Source organism: Cavia porcellus, unplaced genomic scaffold, assembly GCF_034190915.1.
Source record: "Cavia porcellus strain 051 isolate PalLab524CR breed Dunkin Hartley unplaced genomic scaffold, mCavPor4.1 scaffold_22, whole genome shotgun sequence".
Taxonomy (NCBI): domain Eukaryota; kingdom Metazoa; phylum Chordata; class Mammalia; order Rodentia; family Caviidae; genus Cavia; species Cavia porcellus.
The window spans coordinates 27,933,084-27,959,717 of NW_026947505.1; the positions used below are offsets into that span (position 1 = coordinate 27,933,084).

The following is a 26,634-nucleotide window of genomic DNA, read 5'->3' on the forward strand; positions in this document are numbered from 1 at the left end:
ACATGTATTTTCTAAGACCTATATCTGTGACTTAATGCAAAATATAATTTCTTAAAAAAAGTGTCATAATTTAGAAAGTAAGTTTCCAGTTTTCTTAGGAATTAGATGTGCTCACCATTTGGAATACCTCCATGCTGCTGCTGTAATTACATTGTATTGTACAGCTTTTGAATATTTTCTTTAATGCCGATTCTTTAAAATTTTTTATAGCCAGTACCATTGAGCCTAAAGTTCAGCAGAACACAGAGGATCGTTGGAAATCTGAGAAACCAGAACCTTCCTCCCCTTCTCCCAAAGCTCCAGCTTCCTCAGAACATACTCATTTTCCTGATTCTCTCCTGGGCAGAAATGTCAAGGACCCTCTCCTTGACCTGAAGAACAAAATACTGGCCAATGGTGGGATGCCTAGAAAACCCCAGCTTCATCCCAAGAAGGCTGAGGAGTTAGATGCTCAGTTTGTGGAAGTCACTGATGAGGAGGAGCAGGATTCCTTGGAGAATCCACACACAGCAAACTCTGACGCTCAAGACCAGAGGCGAATCTCGAGGCTACCAAGCAGATCTGGCCACTGGATCCCAGCCCCTGGCAAGCCTCCATTGAGGGCCCGACCAGTGTTGCCCCCAAAAGAAGGCATGGGTAGGCGTGTCCCCTCACGGATTGCCAACCCTCGCCCAGGGGCAACTTCCTCTGAGGAGGCCTCTCCTGCCCACCATGCAGCTACCCAGGGCCCTTCTCCACACTCAAAAGAAGGGCCCTCTGTCAGTTCCATTGACAATGACTCTGTGGACCAAGATGAGGAGGAGCAAGCTACAACATTCCCGCACTCCAAGGCCATTGTTTCCCAGAAACTTCCTCCTAAGACTTCCTCTCAATTCAGGCCATCCCTGTCCTCCAGCAGTGAGGCGACCTCCAGTGACACAAGGTTCACACACCATGGTGCAAAGCCAGCTTTGCCTGCAGGCAGAAGACCCCATTCTGGAGCTATGGAGAAGGATTCCAGCACCCCTTCTCCATCCTCGAGACTTTCTCCACCCCTCAGGGGGTCTTCTCGGCTGCTGCCCATTCAGCCACACCCTGGCCCTCCACTCTCTAGAGGCTGGAAGGATGGCCACTCCCAGACTGCCAACTCCCACACACCTTCAAAGTCTACTGTGTCTACCCCAGTCTCTTCTCACCTCTCTTCCAGGACACAGGTCTCTGAGGAAGGGGATACTTCTGATGGCAGAGACCACAGAGACAGGGATTTGGAAGACCCTGGGAGGGAGACTGAGGCCACTGTCCACTCTCAAAGGGTCCGACCAGCCTCTGGACACATCGGTTTGCTCAGAAACAGGCCCTTTGCTGCCAATGGCAGGTTTCCAAATAGATTCTCCAATGGCCGGGGTCCACGGGTGCAGCCCTCCAGCTCCCCCCAGTCCACTTCGGCCTCCCGAGTTCTCCCCAGGGTCCATTCCCAGTCAACTCCCCATCCTAGGCTTGGCTCAGGTATTCATGAAGACGGGGAGACTGAGAAGCCACTTCCTGCCACTGTGGTCAATGACCACAGGACTTCCTCACCCAGGCAGCCCCTCTCTGGAGGCTGGGACTCTTCAAGGAGAAGCCCCCAAAAAGGGGCCAGCCTGTACAGGAAAGAGCCTGTCCCAGAGCACCCCAAATCTGCTGGAACAGATGTACATCCTTTGGACAAATCTCCTTCCCTGACCCCCAGGGCACAGGACGTTCAACAGGGTGCAGATTTGGAGGTGGAGGAGCATTTTCCCAAAACTCAGCTAGTGTCCACGGGACGCCAACTGTCCCCTCCCCGTCCTCCAGTGGCAAGGACTCAGCCCTATCCTGGGATCAATGTACCAAGGAGGATGGCACCTGGCCGCGTCCCACAAAATCAGCCACTTGCACCTGTCTCCTCATCCCAGCACCAGCATTCGGGCAGCCCCCAGAGCCAGGATGCTGATAGGTCACTTTCACAGCCTAAACTTGCTCTGGCTCCAGCTGGGCGTCCTCGCCCCACGACACAGGGCATCGCCCAATCCTTGGACCCGTTAGCAGGGAGCTCAGGAGAGGTACTTCGCCCGGCTCGCCAGGGCCAGGACAAGGATTCCCAGAGCAGATACGAGGACAACAGTACAGAAGTTGAGGCCCCGGATGTCCAAGACCCCATGCACACCTCCCGCGCCAAGGATGCCACCCCATCCCTATCAAAGTACCATCAGGTCGCTTCTCCTGCAGGGACCGGCGAAGAGAGACCTCAGCGTGGCCATGCAGGGGCGTCCCCGAGATCTAGTAGGCCTGGCAATTCCCAGCCTCGTACCCGGATCCCAGGCAGGGCCGGGGTGCAGGCCACACCAGGAAAGCAATCTGCTTATAAGAGGCCTCTACCCTCCAAATCTCTGCAGTCAGTCTCCACCGAGGAGGAGGAGGAGGACGCGGAATTTTTAAAAGGAGGCAAAGAGGACCCTCTGTCTTCCTCTGTTCCAAAATGGTCTTCTTCCTCCACCCCCAGGGGCAGTAAATACCCAGATGGGACCCTCACCAAGGACAGGACTGCCATTGTACTGGCGCCCAGAGGAGAGAGTTCCGCGCAGGAAGAGAGCACCAACCAGGGGAAGCAATCTCCCTATGCACCTCCAGGCAGCCTCCCAAGAGCCTCACACCTCCCTACCCGACACCCTCCTCGAAGCCCCGCCACCCAAAGTTCCATCCTGAGCACCTCTTCCTGGCCGCAGTATACTACTCGCGCCCCTCCAAGTTACTACTCCACCACACCAATGCTCTCCTTGCGACAGAGGATGCAGCGCAGATTTCGCATTCCTGGCTCACGCCAGCCTGCAAAGCCCTCTTATGCACAAGGTAATTGATCTTCAAAACAGCAGCCTCCCTCCCACCTTGTCAAAGAGTTCAGTAGTGTTCATAGCACTATTTTATTGGGCATCTAACTACACACAAGCACTGTTTAGAGCTTTCCAAGGGTTAACATAATTTCATCCTTTTTAAATTGCCTTATAGGGATTGCATTGTTTTTCAAATGAGAAAGCTGGAACTCAGGGATACAAGCTGCTTGCTTGAAGTCAGACTACTATGAGATGTCTGAGCTGCAATTCCAGTCCCAAATACTAATTCCATGACTCTCTGTCATTCTGTTATCCCATATTGCCTCTCTGAATCCTTTAACACATGCTCTTAATCTGTGAAAAATATGTCACAACCACGAAGTTCTTTTTGTTTTTATTTGCCAGTATATAAGGAATAAGCAACAACAAATTAGAAATGTATACAAGTTAATTTTGTTCTTATAGTCTGCATACAAAACTGTCAACCAAGCATACTGCAGGACAAGTTCAAATATCTAGGATTTGAATTGTTCAGACATTGTAACTAGCGAGTGTTGTCTGAAATCTCCAGAAACTTCCATACCTTTAGTGTAGGCTAAAGACTGTTGTCACCCAAAGGAGTGAGACAAACATGCCCTTTGTGTTTTCATAACAGATGGGAATATAGACAGCTATGAACTTGGGCCTAAGTGGTTCCCAGAATAAGATCTAAGGTATTTACCATAAAATTACACTCAAATTTGAACTTTCCTTGCATAGAATTGGGGCTTCATGGAACATTATTGAATGTATAGTATTTGTTAATCTGTACAGTACTGAAGCCCAATGCAAAGACAGAATAATATCTCACATTGAGGGCAGTTTCCCATTAATATTGACTTTAAAAGCAAAGTTAAGTTGATAATAAAACTCAGTATTCCCTTGTAGATAATAGGGTCTCAGGGCATAATTAATGATAAATAAAGAAGGAAGAGACATAGGTCTTTGACCTGCAAGATAGTTGTCAGAAAACCTAAATACTTTGAGCAGTCTGTGAGGTTGAAACACTGAGCACTTCCATTTGTGGCCTCCCCTGTCTTTTGGAGGAGAAATAGAGACAGAAACATCAACTTAAATGGCAGCTACTGCACCTCCTGCTTCCTGTCTTGGTAAATATTTTCCCATCAGCGCTGGAGTTTAGGCTTTGAGATAGCATTGACATTTGTACTTGGTTAGTGATGATTGATACCTGAAGCAGCTAGAAATAGTTATCCTGTTTGGTATAATATGCCTATAGAAGCAGGATCATGTTTAGAACATTTTGGAGACAAATTTTTCTTCTCTTTCAATCTGGACAAGATACCAGATGCCCAACATTTTTTTTTTTCTTTAAAGAGAAAGAAACAAAAAAAAAAAAAATACATAGAGATAAAAAAGGGTAGAAATAATACAGAATTACAGAAAAATAAATGTTAAGAAATCGCCAGTTGATAAGTTACATATTGTCATCTTAGAAATAGCTGTTCAGGTTACAATACATGTATATCTACATGTATATCTATCCTCTCTGTATTATAGGGGAAAACAAATCATAACTAGACAGCAAAACAAACTCCTAGAAAAACATGCAGTGAAAAAGACACATAAGACCACAATATTAGGTGATCTACCGTAGTTACTATGCTTTCTCTTGTTATTTTCCATAGTCTTGTCCACATCATCGGACTTAATATAGTTGAACATTGTATTACCTAGCTATTTTTATAATAATACCACTTTGAAAACATTGTAGGACCTTGAGAGCTGTTAATAATTAATACTGGTATGGATATCTTTTACATCATGTCATCTTCAGAGTAGTTGCCTCTACTTTTAGGGTTGATATTATCAAGCATATCAAATTCAAATAAAATCAGCCAAGGCAAAACCGCGGTCTTATGAATCGTATTCAAATAAGATCAGTCATAGTAAGACAATATAAGTAGTACAGGATTTCAGCTCAAGTTAATAGGAAATTAAGGATAGTTACCATGGTATAACTTGCTATGTTTGGGTCAGATGTCTGTGACCTCAAATCCAATATGAGTGGACAGACCAGAACAAATTAAATTCAAAACTAAACAGGGTGATAAGACTACTGTGACTTTTAAATCCTGATACACTATTAACAATGACCTCTGCCTTTTTTTGTAGTGTATCAAAGCTATCTATACTAAAGCCTTCAGCTTACTGTTTCTGCCTCATGTCTGCTACTCTACTGCTATAATTTGTCCACCTTACTCCCTCTTTCCACTGTCTGCCCCATTCATTGAGGCCTCTCTGCCACTGTTGCTGGAATGCTGGTATCCCTTCTTCTCTTTCCCTGGAATGTCCTTCAGCACTCTCTGTAGGGTTGGGTTGGTGGCCATGAATTCCTACAGTTCCTCCTTGTCTTGGAAGCATCTTATTTCTCCATTAATTTTGAGAGAGAGTTTTGATGGGTATATGAGTCTTGGTTGCATATTATTTTCTTTCAGGACTTGGAATATTTTCCCCCATTCCCTTCTTGATTTAAGAATTTGTGTTGATAAGTCTGTTGTTATTTTGATAATTTTCCCATTGTAGGTAATCTGCTTTTTTTTTCTCTGGCTGCTTTTAATATTCTGTTCTTTTGGTGGATTCCTGGAATCTTGATTATTATATGTCTGGGTGTAGATCTGTTTTGGTTGTAGGTAGCTGGTGTTCTGTATGCCTCTTTTATCTGGATATCATTTCTTTTTGCTATACATGGGAAATTTTGCTTTAATATATCTGTGAATATGCTTTGTATTTCATTTTTGGTTGCTCCTGCTTCCTCACTCACATTCTTTATTCTTAAGTTATGTATCCTTTTGTCATCTTCTAGCCTTTGGATTGTTTCTTTCTGGTTCCTTGCTATTTTTAAGAGGTCTTTTCTTTCACGATCATATATGTTAAATCTCTCTTCAAGTTTCAAAAGGCTGACTTTAGTTTCTGTCAAGGCATTTTGCCACTGTTCAATGGAGTTTTTAGTTTCCTGGTAATCTCTTTGGATCTGTTTCATGTATTCTAAGTTATGTTTAAACTCTTCTTCAGAAGTATCTCTTTCTTTTCTGATTTCCTCAGTTCTTCCATCTGTGTTTTCTTGGGTGGGGCTTGTCATTTCTTTAATTAATCTCTTTATATCTTGCCTCACTTGGATCAGGAGTACTGCTTTAAATTCATCTATGAGGTCATGGAGGTATTTTTTTATTTCGGCTAATGCTGTGTCCAGTATTGGAGGTTACTGTGCTTGTTCTCTTCAGTGTTTACTTCTCCTGGACTTATTTTCTCATGTTGGGCAGCTGGAGATACTTTTTTTATTTCTATCTCTTGGCATGTTTCTGGCTTCTTTAAGACTGGAGTGTTCTGGGGGTCTGTGGCCCTCCCCATATTGCTTAGGGCCTTTCAGAAGTGTGTTGACTTGAGTTTTTGCTGTCCTCCCCAATTTGCTGTTGTCTGAGGTAGTCAAGGATGCAGGGATGGTGCAGGCTAGCCTCCAGCCTCTGTGCCAGTCAATCTGCAAATTAGGCTGTACTTTGTGGGTGTCACAGAATCATCACTATTTTGTATCTGCTTATTGGGTCCCAACCAGAGGCTTGGTTCAGCCCCAGCAAGTCCTGCCAGTTCTCTCTGTGCCAAAAGCAACTGGCTAATGTCACCATGGTACAGGGCTCTGCCCAAATCCCAGCTGTCCTCTTCCAGACCTCTCTGTGCTAGGAGCAACTATGTAATGTCCCCGCTGCTGCGGGTCTGCCCAATTCCAAGATGTCTTCCACTAGTTCTCTCTATGTCGCTGATGCCGATATGGCACCAGGCTCTGCCCACTTTCAAGATGTCCTCCACCAGACTTCTCTACACCAGGGGTGACTGTCTGATGTCACTGAGCCGCGTGCTCTGCCCAACTCCAAGATGTCTTCCACCAGACTGTCTGTGTTATTGATGTCGCTGTGGTGGCAGGTTCTGCCCAATTTCAAGATGTCTTCCAGCCAGCCACAGCAGCCACAGGACCCAGTCCCCAGTACTCACCAAGACTCAGTGCAGGTCTTCTTCTTGAGTCTACTGCACACTATGCCACTTGCCTTCACTGTATTCCCGACACAGTGCGGAACGGTCAGAAAACTGCACGGTGCCCGGCTTCGGAACTCTGGAGTTTCTCACAATCTCCTCCGGCACAGCCGGGCAGCCCTGGCTGCTTCTCAGGGTCCCAGGTCTCAATTTCCAGCAGTCACCAAAAGCCAATACAGCTTTTCCTCTTGGGTCCACTGGTCAGTTTGCCGCATTTAAGGCGTGGGATTTGCAGACTCCCATTATCATCCATCACAGTCTCAGCACGACCTTAAATCCTCCAGCCATGTCTTGGTTAAAAAGAATCATTATGCATTCATCTGGCCCTCTCCATGTTGTCATATTCTAGCATCTAATATGATTTCTCTGGAGAGACTCTCCGCCCAATCCCCTAGCAAGCCGCCATTTTTGAAACTCTAACAACAGTATCCAGATGCCCAACATTAAGGGAGGAAGAGTTTATTTAGCTTAAAGTTTGGGAAGTTTCAGTCCATAATTGGTTGGCTCTAAGGCAAGGTGGCTTGACATAATTAATGGCACTCACAATGCAGCAAAAACAACAAGGGGGACACAAAGGAATGGAATCAAAGTAAATCCAAAATCCAACAGGGCAAACATTAAGCCTTGTAGTTCCATGTGCAGCATTTGAGGCAATCTGTGGCAAGTTGTGAATTCCAAATAGCGTGGCTGCACTCTTATGGCATTTCCATTGGTTGTAGCTTTTATGGCCTCTCTCTTGGATTGGCTCTGCTCCCTCCTTGCAGGTTTCCTCAGATGATCCATACTCCTGGGTTCTCCAAACTTCTGGGGTCACTCTCAGGGGCACACTGCCTGGACTCAAAGGCATCCTGAAATCTGGATGGAAGCCTTCCTGACCCCACAACTCTTCCATTCTACATGCATCTAAAACTGGTGCCACATGGATGATGCCAAGGTCTGCTGCCAACAAGAGCAGTAACCAGGTTTCTTGGTCTTTGCCTCTGTCTGTCTGTCTGTCTGTCTCTCTCTCTCTCCCCGCCTTTCTCTCAGCTGTACAGGTCACAGAGCACTCTGAATCATTTTGAGGAACAAATTCTCTTGGTTGCTGCCTTCCTAGAACATGGTGCTCTGGTGGTTTCTTCTCAAAACAAGGTCTTTTACTTTTGCAATTTTGGGGCTTCAAACCTCAGGCTATCCTTTCTATTCTCTTTTTCCCCTCAGTAGTCAAGATTTCCTCTGCTCTGTTTTTGCAGTCCATAACTTCCTTTCCGGCCAAACTTGCAATGTTTTAAATCATTCTGCTGGGCTCTTTGCTTTTGATTCTCAACATAAATCTACTTAAAAACCCTGCCATGCCACTACTTCAACATTTGATTATTTTGAAATTTCTTCTGCAAGATTAAATAAGGCATAACAAGATCCTGTGGAGTTCAACAGCCAGTGCAGTCCTTCTTCCCAGCAGAAACCTCTTGAGCCTGATCTTTACCAGCAGGATTTGTCATCATTCTGATCTCCTGAATAGCCATACAGAACAGCCTAAGATGTTCCAGCTCTGCTTTTTTAGCTGACATTTCCAAAGCTTTCCAAACTTTTCCCATAAGCCATTCCCAAAGGCTCCTGAACCATATGATCAAGTATAGTCACAGCAATGACCACACTTCTCTGCTACCAAATTCTGTCTTAGTTACACTCCTCATTGTTGAGACAAAATATTCAACTTCCAAAATCAAAGGAAGAAAGGTTTATTTATCTCACAGTTTGTATAGGTTTCGATCCAAAATTGGCTAGCTCCAAGGCAGGGTGGCCCATGGCAGGGGCAACTGTTCCTGGCAGCAGAAGACACCAAAAGCAAGAGAGAGAGAGAGAGAGAGAGAGAGAGAGAGAGAGAGAGAGAGAGAGAGTTCTTTCTGTCCTTTATATTGTGTCAAGTGTTCCAGAATTAGGGTGGTGTCAGTCTAATCAGGGGCTGATCCAGTGATCACCCACCCTTAATCCTAGCATCACATTATAAATCAATCACACAATCTAGATTCAACCATCTCTGAGAAAGCCACATTTAAAAGTACATGAGGCTTTTGGGGAACAGTTAGATACAAACTATAATAATGCCTCTCCCTACAGCTTTTAATTGGCTACAATAAAGCCATAGCTACTAAGGTTTTTACCTCTGTATGGAAAATTTACTTATGTAGCATGTTTTTGTTATCTAGAAAACTGTGATTTTACTATATTTTTAGTAAACATTCTTATTTATCGTGTAAAAATTTCACTATAAGGCTGTTGTTACTTAGCATATAGGAGTTTAGTAATGTTTAGTATTTATTTGAAATAATATGATACAGTTTAAGCTTTGAATGAAATAAACAGGCCAGGAATGTTGAATTTATCAGATTCTGTTATGTTTTAAAACTTTTTAATTTTTGCACTGTGCAGGTTATAACGGCAGACCCAATGTAGAAGGGAAAGTTCTTACTGGTAGTAATGGGAAACCGAATGGACAAAGGATTATCAATGGCCCTCAAGGAACAAAGTGGGTAGGGTAAACTTATTTACACATTTCAGTTATTGGAGAGAAAAATGATAAATACCAATCCAATAAATGAAGTGCTTTTATTTCCTTTTCTTCTCTGGTTTTAACCACATGAAGATACTTGAATGTGGTTTCTTTCAAGACCCAAAAAACATTTGGTTCTCTTTAGTAACTACTATGTTAATCTCACAGCTAATCAATGAGGCCTGGGTCTGATTTCCAGTTGCTTTAATTGATAGAAAATTTAAACAAAAGTGTGGCCCAACCACAGAGACTGATGGATGGTGTCTCAAATGAACTTATGTTTTCCCTGCTCTTCTGCCTTTAATTGATTTGCATTTTTATATTATTGTTTGATTAACTATTGCATGTATTTTCTGATAGTTTTCTCGTCATTTATAAAACAAAAATCTCTAAATCAAACAGACAATTTTTATTATATTACCTTTAAAATTATCCACTAATTGTCTACATAAAATTAAAAATATGTGTTAGTATTTTATGCATGTTTAAATGACCTTTTAAAACCTCTGCCTGGGGGCAAGATAAATATTTAGGCTATTATTATGGGTTGAGGGTAATGGATAGAACACAGTGTTGAGGTCCTATCTTTATTCTTTGAAGAATAAAAAGTAATTCTTAATGGAATTCCCAGTCAACACTTTACATTTGAAATGGCAAGGTGTAGGAAAACATATCAAATAAGATTGTGAAAATTTTAATCATAGGTAGTCTTAAGATGCATTTTACCATTCCTCAAAGGAATAGAATCTATAGTAGGAAGAATGCAAATTAAAACAAGAATGTCTTTGTGAACAATTTTTAATTGAAGTGATATAGAGTGGACTTCAAAGGCAATATTTATATAGATAGATCTTATTTTTATTAGCAAAATAGCAACCCCAAAATTGGCTGCTGATAGAACTTTCTCCCATGACCTGATTATGCTGGGCAGTGGGTTTCAAATGTGAGCTAGCTGAGAGCCACTATCAAATACAGGCCTGGGGTCAGATCAGGTGATTTGAGTATCTGATGAGTTTCCAGGTGATGGGGAGGCTGCTTTCCTGAACCACGATCAGAGAATCAGTAGTGAGCATCATGAGCTTGTTTCTTCATAGAGATAATATTTTCCAAAGTTTTACTGAATATAACATTTTACTATATTATGGAATATTATTAAAACTAGATAGCTTTAAATGTAATAATAAAATTTTAATTTGATTTTAAACTTACACAGTAAAATGCAAACATCATATACTTTTAAGCACTAGCAATACATGCTCATTGCAAGGTGTTAAATACTTCAGAAATATGTGTGAAAAAAATAAGCATTCACTATTAAAGATAACCACTTTAATAGTTTAAGATGCGCCTTCCATAACTATTTTTTATATATAATATGAATATATTTTTGTTTTTTGCCAAATAATAAGTATTGTAATTTAGGTACACATCAATATATTTCAATATGTATAGAATTCCCATATCTCTTTTATTTGCTACGTATTTATTTTGTCTCTTCTCTCACTTGCTGGATCCTTAGATGGTGTCTTACTTTTCAGCACAAGATCCACTTTATTAAATGTTAAAAATATTTTGAGCATCTTTTGTATACTTGAGAAACTCACAACAATTTGCATGTTATATGAGTAAACAGTTATAATATGAAATATGACTGCTTTACCCTTTGTTTTTGAAACTTTGCAAATAACAAAAAGAATTATTTCCCACTCACATTATGGTTTCCTTCTGTGGGAAGCTTGCATATGTGCAAGTAGCTGGGTTACTGTGATCATTTCAAAATGTTCAATATATTCTTTATCTGTGCCATGGTTTAGGTTGTGGATTTTGATCGTGGGTTAGTGTTGAATGCAGAAGGGAGGTACCTCCAAGATTCACATGGAAATCCTCTCCGAGTGAAACTGGGAGGAGATGGTCGTACCATTGTGGGTAAGCAATAATAGGTTTTAAGGAATAAAGTTGTATTGAATCAGCTGTAGAATGTTTTCCTCCTCCTCCTCCTCCTCTTCCTCCTCACTTTTAATGGTGTTCTTGATCATCCATTTACTTTTAGCCATATGAGAAGAAGATTCCCAAAAGAAGCAGCACTCAGCATTTCTCTCCCACAACTTTAGCTATACTTTTTCTGAATACAACACTCTTTAGAAATGTGTTTGTTCTTGAAACTGGTTCATTTAGAGCAGGAGTCTGAAAACTATAATCTATGGGAAAAATCCTATCTACAGCCTGTTTTTGCAAGGCCTATGAACTCAGAACAGCTTTTGTGTTTTTAAATGATTGAGGAAGAAAGAATATTTTAGACATGTGACAGTTGTATCAAATTTGTACTTCAGTGTCCATATACAAAATGTTATTGGATCACAGAAACATTTATTATGCATCATGTAATTCATTTGTTAGGTATTGTTTATGTATTGTCTGTTTCTTTCCCTACAAGCGCTGAGTCAAGCACAGATGCAATGGAGACCATCTTTAAAGCTTAAAATATTTACTCTCTGGCCCTTTTTGGGAAAAGTTTGCCATCTTTGGTCCAAAGTAACAGTATTCTTCCTTAGGAGTAGGAACGAGATAAAAGAAGGAATCATTTCTCTTACTAGACACTAAGAGTTTTCTGGGGTCATGGGACGTATTGATGAAATATTTCTAAGTTCATGTGAGGCATTAAAGATTAATGGACTTCATAAAATTCTTGATAGCAGTAGATATTGCTACCTCAGTTGATATAATTTACATTATTTCTTTGCATTTTACTGACTAAAATATATTAATACATAGGCTTTGAGAGGACACATCCCATTTGCTTTTATTTCCTCTGGATCATTTCACCTTGTTGCATAGCTCTTGGTTGATTTTGTTTCAGATCTGGGAGGAACACCTGTGATCAGTCCTGATGGTCTCCCCCTCTTTGGGCAGGGGCGTCATGGCAAACCCCTGGCCAGTGCCCCAGAAAAGCCCATCTTGAGCCTTGGAGGGAAACCTCTGGTGGGCCTGGAGGTCATCAAAACAACCACCCTTCCCCCCACCACAACCATGCGGTCCACCACAACTACGACAATTGCGCCTACCACTACCACTCCTCGGCCCACAAGGGCCACCACCCGCCGCATGACCATCACCCGCCGCGTGACCACAACCACACGCCCAACAACCACAATCCGAACTACTATGCGGACAACTACCACCACCACCCCTGAACCCACCACCCCCATTCCCACCTGTCCCCCTGGGATGCTGGGACATCTTGATGATGGTGGCAACCTGATAATGGGCTCTAATGGCATCCCAGAGTGCTACCCTGAAGAAGGTAACCAGCTTTGTTCAATGGTAACCCAACCCACTTAACTAGTTTGCTGCGTTTCAGAAGAGGGAGGCCAAGCCTGCAGGCGAGGGGTAAGTAATGTGTATAGCAAAACAGAAGTTAGAGGCAGCTATAATTCCAGCAGCTTTGACAGTACTGTGTCACAGTCAGGGTTGTTAGATTCAGCAAGTAAGAAATATTGCACGGGACATAGATATACAAAAGTTACTTGCTGTTTATCTGAAATTCAAGTTTAATTTGGTACCCTGTGTTTTATGTGGCAGCTCTTGTCACAACCTGAATCAGAAGTATAGCTAACATTTGTGACAGAATTGGTTCAGTTAGTGTTTCCCAAACCATTTTCCATTGAATGTTAGTAAATTAGTGGTCGTTATATTTTTAAAAAGCAATACAAAATAATTCTGTGATTAACTATGTGATTTAAACAAGGTGTGATATGTTTCTTACTGTTGGATCATTGAATAGTCTCATTGTGAATCTCCAAGAAAAGCAGTGTTTGACTGATGAACTCCCTGATCAGCTTTTCTTTTGGAAAATGGCAAGCCACAAGGGGTTAGGCTTCCCATAGGGTAAGAAGTGCATCATTTCCTCTCTTTGCTGTACTCGCTCTGGGCTGTGCTATCCAGCTGTGGTTGAAACTTCGGGAAATGGGAGGTAGAAAGTGTTTATTCAGGCTGTGGCAAAGCTGACATGTCATCACCAACCTCTCTGCTCAGACCTTTGTTTAAACTGCTTTGGAAGATGCTAGATTTTTGCAACAAAGATAGTGGAGATGAATTCATCTTCTTTGCCTCAGGTTGACAGGAGTTGCAATGCTGGCCATAAAGCTTATGTCTTTTTAGGTTAATGCAGGGTAAAGACCTTCTTTTTCAGGGATCACTTTTATGCCTGGAGTTCTTACAGTGTCGCTGACTATGACAAGCCCAATCAATGTGAATACAAATGCAGTGTCCAAAATGAGAAGCCTGTTTGAAGTCATTCTTTATGTGGAAAAATGCCAATTAAACATGAAAACTTTGCATATTTAAACAGTTCAAACCAAAGCATAAAAAAGTACACACAGAAGGAAAGGACCATTCAGAAGACCTTTCACATTATTTATCCAGTGAGTACACATTTGAATTTGCTACTGAATTATCAGAATGACTTCTTCTGCATACATTAAGGTGTTTACTTTTATACACAGAAGTATAATTAAAATAGATAATCATTTAATAATTGGTTGTAAATAAAAGTGATTTAGATTTGATTTTGATTATTGTTGTTACTTTGTTTTTTATTTTACTTTTCTTTAAGCCTTATATTTTCATATGCTTTTTATTTTTGCACTTAAATTTCAAGTGAAAAATCAACATTTTTATTGAGATTTGTGTCTTTTCTTTGCAAATCATGGTCTTGATCTCTCTCTGTAAGACATATATATTATATATAATATATAGTGTACATAACATTATATATACATATATAACTTGTATTTATTTGGATTCTCTAATCAAATCCAAAGAATAATTTGCTCCCAGGCATCCCTTTAAAAAAAGTCAATATAAAGTCTTGCATGAAAAAATTAAGTTTGGGGCAGCAACTTTTCACCAATAAGCTAATGTACTGTGTTATGTTATTTTAAAAATACTTCTGTATAGCCTATCTTTTTATTTCTGCTATTTCACTCACAACTTTATTAAGCATCATTTCCTTGCATTAATTCTGATTCATATATGGAAAGCTACACATATTTAATCTGCACAACTCCTTGAGTTTGGGGCAGAGAGTACATTTGATAATTTATCACCACCACCAAGGTCACAGACATATTACCATTCTTTCTCTTTGTTAATATTATTCTTTTCTTTGTTCATTTCCATCACATTTCTGGGAGTTGCTTTCTTCTCCCCATCTCTTAGTTCCCCCTGCTTTCCTAATACTCATATATTATCTTTTATCTTACATCAGCCTCAACTCACCTCCTCCCCAAATGTTTGCTCCAGTACAGCCTTATTGAAGGCACAGCATAGTCTGCTTCGTCCTTTGTTGGACTGTGTACTTTAGGGTCAGTGACAGAAAGAGACAAAGGAAGTGGATTACTAATATAGCGTTGGATTCTAAAAAACACTTGACATTTGAAAATCCGAGTCATATTGCTCTAGAAAAGCTATAAAATGCATTTGCTGTTTCTTGACTGAATGCTCTGTAAGTGGCCTTTGATGTGCAAAAGTTCTTTCTGTGAATGCATCTTGACACTTAGAGCAGAGAAAAACTGTCAGTAAGGCTGGGGTATTAGTTAGGGACCATCCCAGGTCTCCCCCAACGTACAACCTGTAGAACCACCTGCATGCCATCATCATCACTGGCTCTACCTCTTGTATTTGTGTGGGTATAGTTCAGTATGTTCACAGATGTTAGAATCCCATATGTACACAACCAGGATTTGATGAGCAGCATCTTGGGTGTGGCACTTTCCAGCCCAGGAGCTTGAAGTGTTTGTTGTTGGAGTGGTTATGATTTGGTACCTGCATTAGTGATCAATGAGTTCAGCAAGGGTCCTTTCCAAGTCCCCATCTAGTTCACCATTTGCCCCACTTCTTTTGTTTGTTTTTCTCTCCTCACTTCTAGTTAGGCACTTGCCATTCTGTTCCACTTGCAAAGTCTTAACATTTGTTTATAACCATCCAATCTGAAAGATATCTTTTTAAATCTCAGAGTGTTTATTCTAGTTAAATTATGTCCTCCTCCTTTCTTTTAAAACTCTGCCTTCAACTAATGTTCTGGGAATATTCTTGAGCTGTTCAGTGATTCCTGTAATTCAAAAATGTTTATGTGTACTTCCTCTTTGGTTATGCATGTCATACTTCCCTGTAGGCAAAGATGCACATTATATATCTGTTTCCTGTGTTTTATTGCCTTTTACACACACACACACACACACACACACACACACACGCACGCACGCACGCCCGCGCGCACGCGCACATGCGCATGCACAGAGATTTCTTCTTTTGATAATAAGCTCCTTGTAGCCAAGACCTTGACTCATGCTTTATCTCTAGTTCCTTATGTGTCTTAGTCACTTTCTCATTACTGGGGCAAAATATCCAACACCTGCAATATAAAGGAAGAGAGGTTTATTTTGACTCATGGTTTTTAGAGGATCCAGCCCATAGTTGGCTTGGTCTGAAACAGGAAGGGTATGGTGGAAAGGTCTGATGAAGGAAAGCTGCTCATGCCATGGTGGTCAGAAGCAGGGGGAGAAGGAAGGAGGCTGGAAGGACACCGATCCAGGTCATGCCACTAGTGGCCCACTTATTACAACCAAACCCCACCTCTTAGCAACGTGCTCAGCTTTGAACTCTCCAGTGGATTAATCTAATGATGAATATAGCAGTCTTACAGTACAATCACTTTTCAAAAGCTCAAGCTCTGAACACATGAGCTTTTTGGGGGACATCCTAACTCTAAATCACCATATTACAGCACCTAACTTGCATCTTTCTTTGAGTATCTATACAGTATCTTGAGATGTAATCATTCTCCATTTTTAAGGTGGGAAATAAAAGCCAATCACCTGTGTTTTTCAGGTTGTTTCTACACTAGATCTGATGAGACTGCATGTATTTGGAAATGTTAAGAGCCAACTCAACGTTCAAAAATTTGTAACAGAACCTCATCACATGTTACACAGAAATAGCAATCATTGTGGAAATCAGTTCTGTCCTGACACTGCTCATTCTCCCGACAGAAAATACAAAAAGAATAACTGAAATTAACTTGAGCTGGAACCACCATAGAACATAAAAATATGCTCAAGTTTCCATGGCTGTCTTTTATCTCCTTTCTCTAAACTTATACTGAGAACAATTTTTTTCCTGTTTTGTACATCTCTGGAGTACATCTCTGAAGATTTGATTCTTTAGTGGTGTTTTGAACTCATGTTTTACATGATCATCGATAAACTGTTGAAGAGAATATGCTACACTACCATGGTGGACAACTGGCAGCTACTCTTACAAGAAGAAGTTCAAGTTTTTGATGTGGATGCAAGGTGACTTGTTTTCCAAAGTTCCAAGCAGTTCATAATGGCATTTAGATGGAATGTACTTTTACTTGGAGTCAAGATGGTGCTAGTTTAGAAAACTTTTCCTGAGTTTATTTGGTCTTTAAATAAAAAAGGCATTAAATCACTCAGTAGGAAGTTCTCTTATGCCAGAAGTCTTGGCTTCACTCATCTCAAAAGTGATCTCTGTTTGCAGGTAATAGTATCATTCCTGTGACCCACTGCATGTACAATTTCAATATCTCCAGGAGCTACCCTTTATACCGGCACCCACAAAAGAAGAAAATCATGCTTTCTCTTTTGTTGTTTACCCACAATGCAAAAATAAGAGTTTACTCACCTCCGACCTGAATAAATATAATGGAAAAAATGAAGCTGAACCGATAATGAGGAAAAGTGAGAGTATGTTTCCAAATGTTAAATTGACAAGGGAAAGAATATGGTATGGAAGGAACCCACAGCAAGATAACTCCAAACTTTAGTGGATGTGAACCTGAAAATGAACTGAACAGACCCAGAAGTAATTTATCTTGGACAAAGGCATCTTGACATTGGAATGACCGGCAGAAAAATTGTTTGATAGTTTTTTATTGAAAGGTGGATAAGCTGCAGCCTATGTCCTGTTAATATTCACTGGTCCTCTCATATCATGCTGATTTAACACCTCGGGGTGGGCCAGATGCTGGGGTGTATCACAGGCCTCTGAGTGGTAGCTGATCATGGTGTAATCTGCACATGGGCTGAGCAGACAACTAAGGATGTCACTGTGCTGGGCTAGTGGATTCTGTTTTTATCACCATAAGGTTCATGATGTTCATCACACTGGACTCCAAAAAAGGCTGGTAGAAATATTACATTTGAATATCTCTGTGTAATGCTCAGTAATTTCCTATTATAAATATCAAAATTGGAGCATATGATTTTCGTTGGTGAAGAGACTTTATATATCTTGTACTCCATCTCACTGTGAAATGATAACTCTCATAGAGCATTTTTCAAGTTTATAAACAACTGGATTAATTACTTCAAGTTGTGAAATAGAGAGACAGTTTCATGAAGTGTAAAGTACATAGTCTTTGGAGTCAAAGAACTTGTTAAGTTCAAATTCTGCCATTCATCAATTATCATTTAGACTTGTAATTCCTCTTAGACTCTCGCTATCCTTGTCTGAGAAGTGGGTACTATAGACCTGACATCACTTAAGGCTATTTTGGGAAGACAAACTTAACTAGTGTGTGAAAGTATCTGGTATACAGAAGGTATCCAATAAATTGTAATTCCTTCCTTTCATTATTCTCCATCATCACTTAAGAGAGGATTGTTTAGAATGCTACTCCTGTGAGCTTCAGATCAAAAGGAAGGAAGGAGCTCCCCTGAGCTTTTTGAGTTAGAAACTCTTCTGCCTCAAGATTTTATTAACCATAGCAAGATATCTTTTCTTTTATAGCTGCATCTATTTTCCCCAAGTACAGAAATAATACAATTCATTCTGTCACACTTTCTAAAAAGAGTGTCTGCCTAAACTATCCAGATAATGGAACCAAAATACCTTCTTTTGCTTAAATCATTTGGCTTTCTTTATCCTGTGTTCTTTGTACCCATAATATCAGTTCAGCCATTAAGGAAATGTTAGTAGTAGTTCTCATAATTAGGTTTCTTGAAAGACTCTTAGAAATCTCAGGTAAAATTCTACAAATTGCATTGAAAGTACAATTCTGTAGTTATACTAGATCTAGTGTTAGTGAAGCCTAAGCTGTCTTAAGAGAATTTTCTAGTCACTAGTATATCCTTTCTAAAGTTCATCTGTAAGTTAAGGAATCTGATTAGTACTGATTTAGCTTCTGATTTGGTGAGATAGGCTGAGGGTTTAGAAAAGGAGAGAGGCACAGGGAAATCCACTGGCACAGTTTGCCAAAGCAGAGAGTATAGAGGTAGGAAACTGAGCTGTTTCTAGAATATTTCAGAGGCAAAACTGAGGGGTAGAGAGAAAGGAAGTTGATGAATGGAAGGTGAAGATTAATGTCACCATCCTGAGTGCCAACTTCTCTCTCTCCATAGCTCTGTGTGTGTGTGTGTGTGTGTGTGTGTGTGTGTGTGTGTGTGTACAGACTGTGGTACAGTGACCATACAGTGCCACTGTGGGCAAATGAGCAGAGGGCCAAGGTGGCAGCCAAGGTAGCAGAGAGAGCTCTGAGTCTGGGACCCTAGATCAGTGAGGTGCTCTTTCCTGGTCAGGAGAGTTCTTGGATTGTTCTCTTCTGAGCCTAAAGAAAGTGGGGCACAGCCTCCATCTCAGTGTTATGGAAAGCTGAGGAGATGCTGGCCTTGGTGGCTTATTTTCATGGTCTGCTGAGGGTCAGTGAATCTTTATGCACTGGGGCTGGGGCACTGACTGAGGAGCACCGAGAAGAAACTTGGGCATCTGATAACCATCCCTTCCCTGTTCCCTCCCTAGATGAATTCTCAGGCATGGAGACAGACACAGCTATACCCACAGAGGAGCCCTATGTCATCTATGATGAAGGTACTTAGACATGTTTTTTCCTGCTATGAGGGAGGATCTTATTTTAATTACTGTGTGATCTTTCAGAGGTCGTGCTGGAGAAGGTGATTCTAATTTCCTTCTTCCAAGTCATCGCCCATTGCATATTTGATCTAAGATAAACAGCATGCCTGGTATGCAAATATGATTTTGCAACAAGTTCCTGGAGTTCTCCCTCCTCTAATGAAGTTTTGTTGCTTCTTCCCCACCTCCATTTGTAAAATAATACAATTATTCTGGCCTCTTCAAGCTCAGCCCTTCTTTTTCTTACTCTTTTCATTTTGTTTCTAATTACATAAAAAAGAGATACTGTAAATTTGATTTCTTACCAAAGAATTTTTTTAAGTAAAGTTAAGATTGAAAATGCACTTGGACAGCGTTTGGAACAGTCTCTAATAAGTGACAATTAATTCTGTTGTTATTCATAGGAACCTGGGATGCTGTGCTTTATAAGTTGTTTTTACAGTTGAAAAGTTAAGGGGGAATCTTGTCCCCCTCTATCTGGCCTTGACACTTGGGCTTTGGATGTTCTCAGGATGTATTTTGCCTATGCCATCAGCCATCCGTAAGCCTGATTGTCTTAAGTCACAACTGTGTGAATAATGTCACTTTTGATGCTTTAGTGATTCATAATGAAGTTTGATACAGTGCTTTAATCCCATCAGTTTTCAAACTAAAGCTGACTTAAAAGAAAAAAAAAAAGATAGCAAAGAATTTCTTAGCTCCTTTGAAAGTACTAGCATCTTTTTTAAATTATCCTTGAACAGTTGAAAAATAAAGTTTTCTTTTTTAAAATATGTTAAAAAGATAAATTCTCTCAAGTTCTCTTAATAGTATTAATTTTGCCTTTTCCCACAAAGTAAAGTACACACACAGAAGATAGATTTTAAAAAAATTAAAGCATTTTTGGATGTGATCTTTTATGGCTCTAAAAGGGAAAATTTAGGTTAAAAAATGATGACCTTGTGCCAGTGATGTGATTGGATAAATTGCAAGGCTCTTTTCAACTCTGATCCTAGGACCTCATTTTCATGAGCATATGCATTTAATTTTTATCTTCCTCTCTTTTTATGTGCAACTGCTTTTCTGCAGGAACCAAAATGTAGAGAGAGAATATTTTAGTAAAAACAAATTATGTTTAGGTACCAATTAATTTAGGGTGTGTGTGTGTCATGTACACTTGGTTGAATCTACAATTGAATCTTTTTTTAAAGAACAGAATACATTCATTAAGAGAAATAAAACTTCTGACTGAGAGAAAAAGATAGATGGGGTCTCAAGGGGCTCTACAATTGAATCTTAAGAAAGTATCTTTTGACTGTCAACACTGCCCCTTTTTGAAAGTGTCTGATTACAAAGTTCTTGTATCCTTTCAGACTATGAATTTGAGAGCACAAGACCACCAACTACTACCAAGCCCACCACCACGCCCACCACCACGCCCACCACCACGCCCATCACCACGCCCACCACCACTGCCGCTGCACTGGAGGTCATCCCCGAGGAAGGCTCCATCAGTTCTTTTCCTGAAGAAGAATTTGATATGGCTGGGAAGAAACGATTTGTTGGTACGTATAATTTGTTATTCAGAGAAACATGGTTTTTAACTTTTGCCCTTTTAAAAAGGAGCGTAACTAATCTCTTGGTCTGGCCAAAGCAGTGCATTTTGAGAAAAAATTTTCCTGGAGTGAAGTCTCCTTTTGGGGTAATTTAGCCAGTCATTCCTGTTTAGATACATGCACATATATTTTGTGCAAAAATCAGAAGAAGGTTGGGGGCAAACACTTGGTGTTCAATAACGGAATTTAGTGAGGAACACATACAAATCATCAAGACCAGAGAATGAGAGTATTTTTATGGTAGCCAGTCTTTGTAAAATAAGAATTACTTATCTCTAGGCCTTGTCTGTATATTTGTGAAATTTTCCCTAAAAGGTTAGTAGCTTACTGAATGGAGTCACTAGCAGAGAGTTCATCATAGAACTATATCTATTTTTTTTAGTTACTTTGTATAATTTTCACTAGCCTCAAGGACTTTGGGTCTAGAAATTCATTTTACTTTCTTTCTCAGCAATTAAAACTGTCAACAGGAAAGTCTGTGTGGTTCCAATATGTTTCATTTTCTTCCCAAGTCTCTTTTTTCCCAGGCCTCTGATGAACTCCACCAATGAGTCAGTTGGATGAATATGTTACTAAGTGGAGACAAGCCACAGCTTAAATTAATATTACACTTTTTTGTTTCCAAAACAAGTGTCCTGCCATGAGCAGAGAACAGGTTTTGCCAGCCAAGATGCAGTGACTGAGTGTGTAAACCTCGTATACTTGATGAGCAAGCCTATGCAGTTGAGGTAGCATTCCTGAAGCCCATGCCAGTGCTTGTCCTGGTGAGCAGCAGCCCAGCTGAGTCCACCCAACGCTCAGATTTTCCTGAACAGTTCTATGGCAGAAATGGCAATGCTTTCATTGCTATTATTAGTTCAGTCACAGAGCTCTTTTGAAGGCTGCAGCATTTACTATTTTCTGACTTTTCTTATGTCTATAGTTCTGTGGAGAATAGTAGCCTCTTAACCAAAACTTCCTGGAGAGATCCATGGGCAAGACTAAAGGCTCCATTATTGGAAAATGGAACAGTGAAAAAACTGTATCCAGTCCTAACAGCAGTTGAGAATGAGAACCTAGTACCAAAAATGTAAAGGGCTGTTGAGTAGTTACCAGACATTGTTCTTGGAGAGCACTTGAGTTTCCCATGTATAAAATCTGAACCTCAATTCCTTGGCATTTCTTTAAAAGTGGGATATAAAAAAGTGAGCTCTGAGCTGGAGGCAGAGAGTCTCCTGTTTAGCCTTTGCTTTGGGCACATTCTCTCATTCAACTGCATCAGTTGCAGTGGGTAGTCACCCATGTCCTCCTGCCTGAGTCCAAAGCCCCTTGTCTCTCTGGAGATCAGATGTGTAGGAAGGGCTTCAGTATGTCCATAACTAGCATTCCATAACTGTGAGTACCTATTGGACTGAGCAATGATATGCAGAAGACTGCTTGGACCTGACCTTATGTATAGAATCCCAGAGAGTTACGGGGTTTGTGAGACTCAGGGGGAAGCCACCTAGGATTGAGACTCAAGGCTGTCATCTTGATTGGTGAGTATTTTTCTCTAGTTCCAAGAAGGTCAGGGAAATATAATGAGAGACTGTTAGTTGACTTTAGGGTGAGCCTGACTCACACTTTACTACATGTTTGGGCATAGGGATAGTGGAATGCTACAGGCTCTTATTACATTGAATTACAGTCTGAGAGTGTTTCAAAATCACTTAGAGGACGCAGTCATCAGTGTTGATGGGGAAATAGAACGCAACCACCAGACTGAAAAGTATGAACATGTGGATCTGTGTAGGAGAGGAAAGATGTGTTTTTGAGTTTGGCGTCAGGATGGCTTGGGAGCCTCTGTCTGGCAGGAAAAAACTGAATGGTGGGTCTGACTCCATGGAGCAGATGCCTTCTTTCTGCTTACAGAAAAAGCCTGTAGTATTCTAATTGGGTATCTTTGTTCTTTTCTAGCTCCTTATGTAACATACCTGAATAAAGATCCATCAGCTCCATGCTCTCTGACTGATGCGCTGGACCACTTCCAAGTAGATACCCTGGATGAAATCATTCCGAATGACTTGAGGAAAAGTGACCTGCCTCCTCAGCATGTCCCACGGAACATCACTGTGGTTGCTATGGAAGGCTGCCACTCATTTGTCATTGTGGACTGGGACAAAGCCACCCCTGGGGATGTGGTAACAGGTGTGTCCTATGCAGATTTTCAGAGTTCCCATTGATAGATAGAAGAGAAACATAGACAGTTAAAGGTGGATAGATGCCTAGAGGTATGTACGATGAATGAGTTGAATAGAGACTGTAGGTACCTTTTTTTTAATAGAGAAAGTGTAGGCAACAATGAAAGCTTCACTGCTTGCTGTAAAGAGCTCTGGAAGGAAGTCAGAAGTTTCGAATCCTAGTCCCAAATAGGTCTGCATCATCTTGAGATGGCTACTTCTTTTCTTTCTCTCTTGATTTTCTCATATGCAAAGTATCATTACATCTCTAGCATTACGCAGTCCTAAAAGTGACCAGTGAGTCCAGGGAGTCATTTGTGAGATCAGATCCTGTAGCAAGAATGATAGAGATTCTACTAAACTATAGTTCTGCCTCTATCCCTCTTTCTACATGGCTGGCTGTTCAGCTTGAGTTCTTCCTAATTCCTCATGTGGGAATAGAAATGAGGCAAAACAGCCCATAAATATTGACCTTTCAGGCATTGGCCCATGAGATGCTGATAAATACATGTGTCTATGAGGTTAAGTCTGCTGAAATAAGTTTCAATAGAAAGAGAAATGATATTTTCTGGGGATAATCCCTTCTTTTGCAAATGATTCTGTCCGGGCCTGTGAGTTGTGTAAGAGCGAGGTATGTATGTGTGGCTGTGTGTGTATCATGAGCTGGGGAGGTGGTATTGAGGGTTGGATCTGAATATTATCTGAATATTATACCACTATCCTGCTAGTGTAATTCATATAGTTCTAAATTTCTAATGTTTCTGCTGTGTGTCCTTAGTATTGTCTTTAAAATTAGAAAAAATTACCAAGAACGTCCAAAGAGCAATTTTTCTTGGGGAGTTTGCATAGGGGCCCCAAAGCTAGGGGACAAACTGAGGGAATAATGCTCCTGGACATTCTTTCAGATGTGGTTGAAGGACTGAGGGGCATAGGAAGAATGTAGGATTAGGGACTTTGAGTCTTTGATGTACTCATATGTTCTGCTTACCTCATGATGTGAACAGAGACCAATTTCTATGAATATTTCTGCAGGTTCTTTTTTTTTTTTTTTTTTTTTTTTTTTTTTTTTTTTTTTGTCTTTTTTCCTTTTTATCGGTACTGGGGATTGAACTCACGACTGCCTGCTTGCAAGGCAGGCGCTTATGCTACTGAGCTAAATCCCCAGCCCCTTCTGCAGGTTCTTAAAAGAAAGAAGATAAATCTATTGAAGGAGGAAAGCTTATAATCAAGGCAATCAGAGAATTCCTTTATTAATTGAATATGGTTTTATGAGTGACGATTTGTAAAAGCAAGCAAGTAAGCATGTAGAAAAAAGAATGGAAAATCCATGTGTGTGTGTGTGTGTGTGTGTGTGTGTGTGTGTGTGTGTAGTATTTATTTTGAGACAAGGTCTTCTATGTAGTTCAGACTGGCTTTAAACTCGCTGTGTAGTAGGCTGGCCTTTAACTCCTGGCAGTCTTCCTTCCTCACCCCTCTGTATGCTGGGACTACAGACATGTGTCACCATACCCAGCTGAAAATTTTATTTTGAGTTTCTTAACCCGTGAATTCTTGTTTAACAGTTATTTCCTTTTACAAATATTCCACTTTGCTCTGAGCCCAGGCTTCTAAGAAACGTTGGCTGCAGGATGAGAGGGCTGGCCATATTAAAGGTACCTCAAGAGCTCTTGGAGCAAAGAGCAAGCCTTTGGAGACTCACATCAAAATCCTTCTGGACTTGCTTCAGATGTGATTCTCAATTATCCTGTAGAAGGTGGGCTGATGAAACACTTTCCTGTTAACTTTACCATTGGTCATTCATTCCAAGCCCCCCAAATCATCCAAGAGATTTCAGTACCCTCACATTATTAATATGCCTGATATCTAATCCAAAATGATGCTTCAGTGCCCCAATCATGAGTACAGTTATGAATGAGGCATTTATGGAGATTTCCAGCTCCTTTCAGGCTAATTATGGTGGAACATTTCAATGCATGATACCTCTGAGTATAGAAGAAAAAGAGAAGAGAGCGGGAGGTCTTCATCAGTAAGTGCACTGAGCACTGTCTCTTCTCCCTGTGGAACACAGAAACCAAGTAGATACTCAGATACACCCCCAAACTAAATAAACATGGAAAGATGGGGACTCGCAGCAGGCATTTGAACTTGGTGGTAGTGTGAGCTTGAAGTGAACTGCTGATGTTTGTTTTCTCCTTTTCTCATAAACAACCAAGTACCATATAACAAGGTGGCATCCAAGTAATATGAAACTTCCTGCAAGTAAATATGGCTACAATTAGTTACTTTCTCAATTCAGTCCACATGAATCATGTGGACTCTTCAGGAAGTATGATTCTTTGGGAAGTCAGCAGCATGATGACCCTAGTTTCTCAGGATCAGCTTGTCAGTCAACCCACTGCATCTACTTTTAGTAAGAACAACAGAGAAATCAGGAGTTATGCTGTGCTCAGCAAATAGATTAGCAAAACTCCGAAGGCTCAAAAAACAGACATAAAGATCACCACACACCAGCAGCCCATGGGAAGCGTGAGGGTCTGATGGAAGCTAAAGGTCACATAATCTGAGCTTCACCAACTCCTGTCAAAGCCTAGATTCTGTGGCACAGACATGAGCCTCAGTGCATCACTGCATGGGCCATTGTATGCACAACACATCTGCAAGCAGGTAGGGTGTGACTTCACTGTTGTCAGAGGATGAGGGGATTGTTTGGAAAGAGTAGCAATTACATTACTCAGCTTTCCATCACTATAACAAAATACCTGAAAAAATTAAATTATAAAGAGAAATTTTGATTTATGGATTTGGAGTTTCAAGGCCAATCTCAGGTAGATCTATTGCATTTGTCAATGGCAAGAGGTTTGTGCTAGAATAAAATTGCTCAACTTATGGCCAGGAAGCAAAAGTGAGAAAGAGAAAGAGGCCAGGCCATTTTTAAGGCACAACCCAGTGACCTAAGGGCCCCTCACTAAGCTCCATGTTCTACCTTTCCCAGCCGTGCCAGCCTGGGGACAAAGTCTACAAGGCAGGGCCTTTACATGGGCCTTCAGGAGACACTTATATGAACCATAGTAGCCTCACTTTGTACATTTGCACACACTATTTGTTAAAAATTATAGAAAGGTCTTTCAGGAAGCACTATAGGAAGAGTTTCAGAGTCTGGTCAACATGGTTCCTGGTCCCATTTTATGCATTTGTTAGCTGTGGTGTGATATAATTGTGTGTACCTATAGGCTGCTAAATAAAACAAAGCTTATCTCTTAGATGCATTTGATGCTGTTGATCTTCTTCTTTTGACTTTCACGACACAATTCATGTCCTTCAGCTGGCCACAGCTATAAATTCTGTATGTGCGTGCTCCCTACTGTTTCTTGAGTGCTTGGTATAGGGCTTGACAAATAACAGTTGCATATTTTTACATTGGTGAATATGAACTTACCAAAGCATTTAACATATTTATAAGGACCAGT

General features: G+C 40.7%; 1 protein-coding gene across 3 annotated transcripts in view; it reads left to right on the top strand.

Annotated features, from left to right (window-relative positions):
- Positions 1-26,634, top strand: part of Fndc1 (fibronectin type III domain containing 1) — a 100,465-nt gene that overhangs the window by 60,767 nt on the left and 13,064 nt on the right. For 2 of the 3 annotated variants that reach the window (XM_023564568.2, XM_063232968.1), the window contains 7 exons: positions 211-2,847; positions 9,324-9,424; positions 11,259-11,370; positions 12,302-12,745; positions 19,264-19,332; positions 20,727-20,918; positions 22,905-23,135. In XM_023564568.2, coding sequence (XP_023420336.2) covers positions 211-2,847; positions 9,324-9,424; positions 11,259-11,370; positions 12,302-12,745; positions 19,264-19,332; positions 20,727-20,918; positions 22,905-23,135 — 3,786 coding nt within the window. Of the gene's footprint in view, positions 1-210; positions 2,848-9,323; positions 9,425-11,258; positions 11,371-12,301; positions 12,832-19,263; positions 19,333-20,726; positions 20,919-22,904; positions 23,136-26,634 lie in introns of those variants that run through there. The other variant, XR_010041905.1, reaches the window with a different exon arrangement.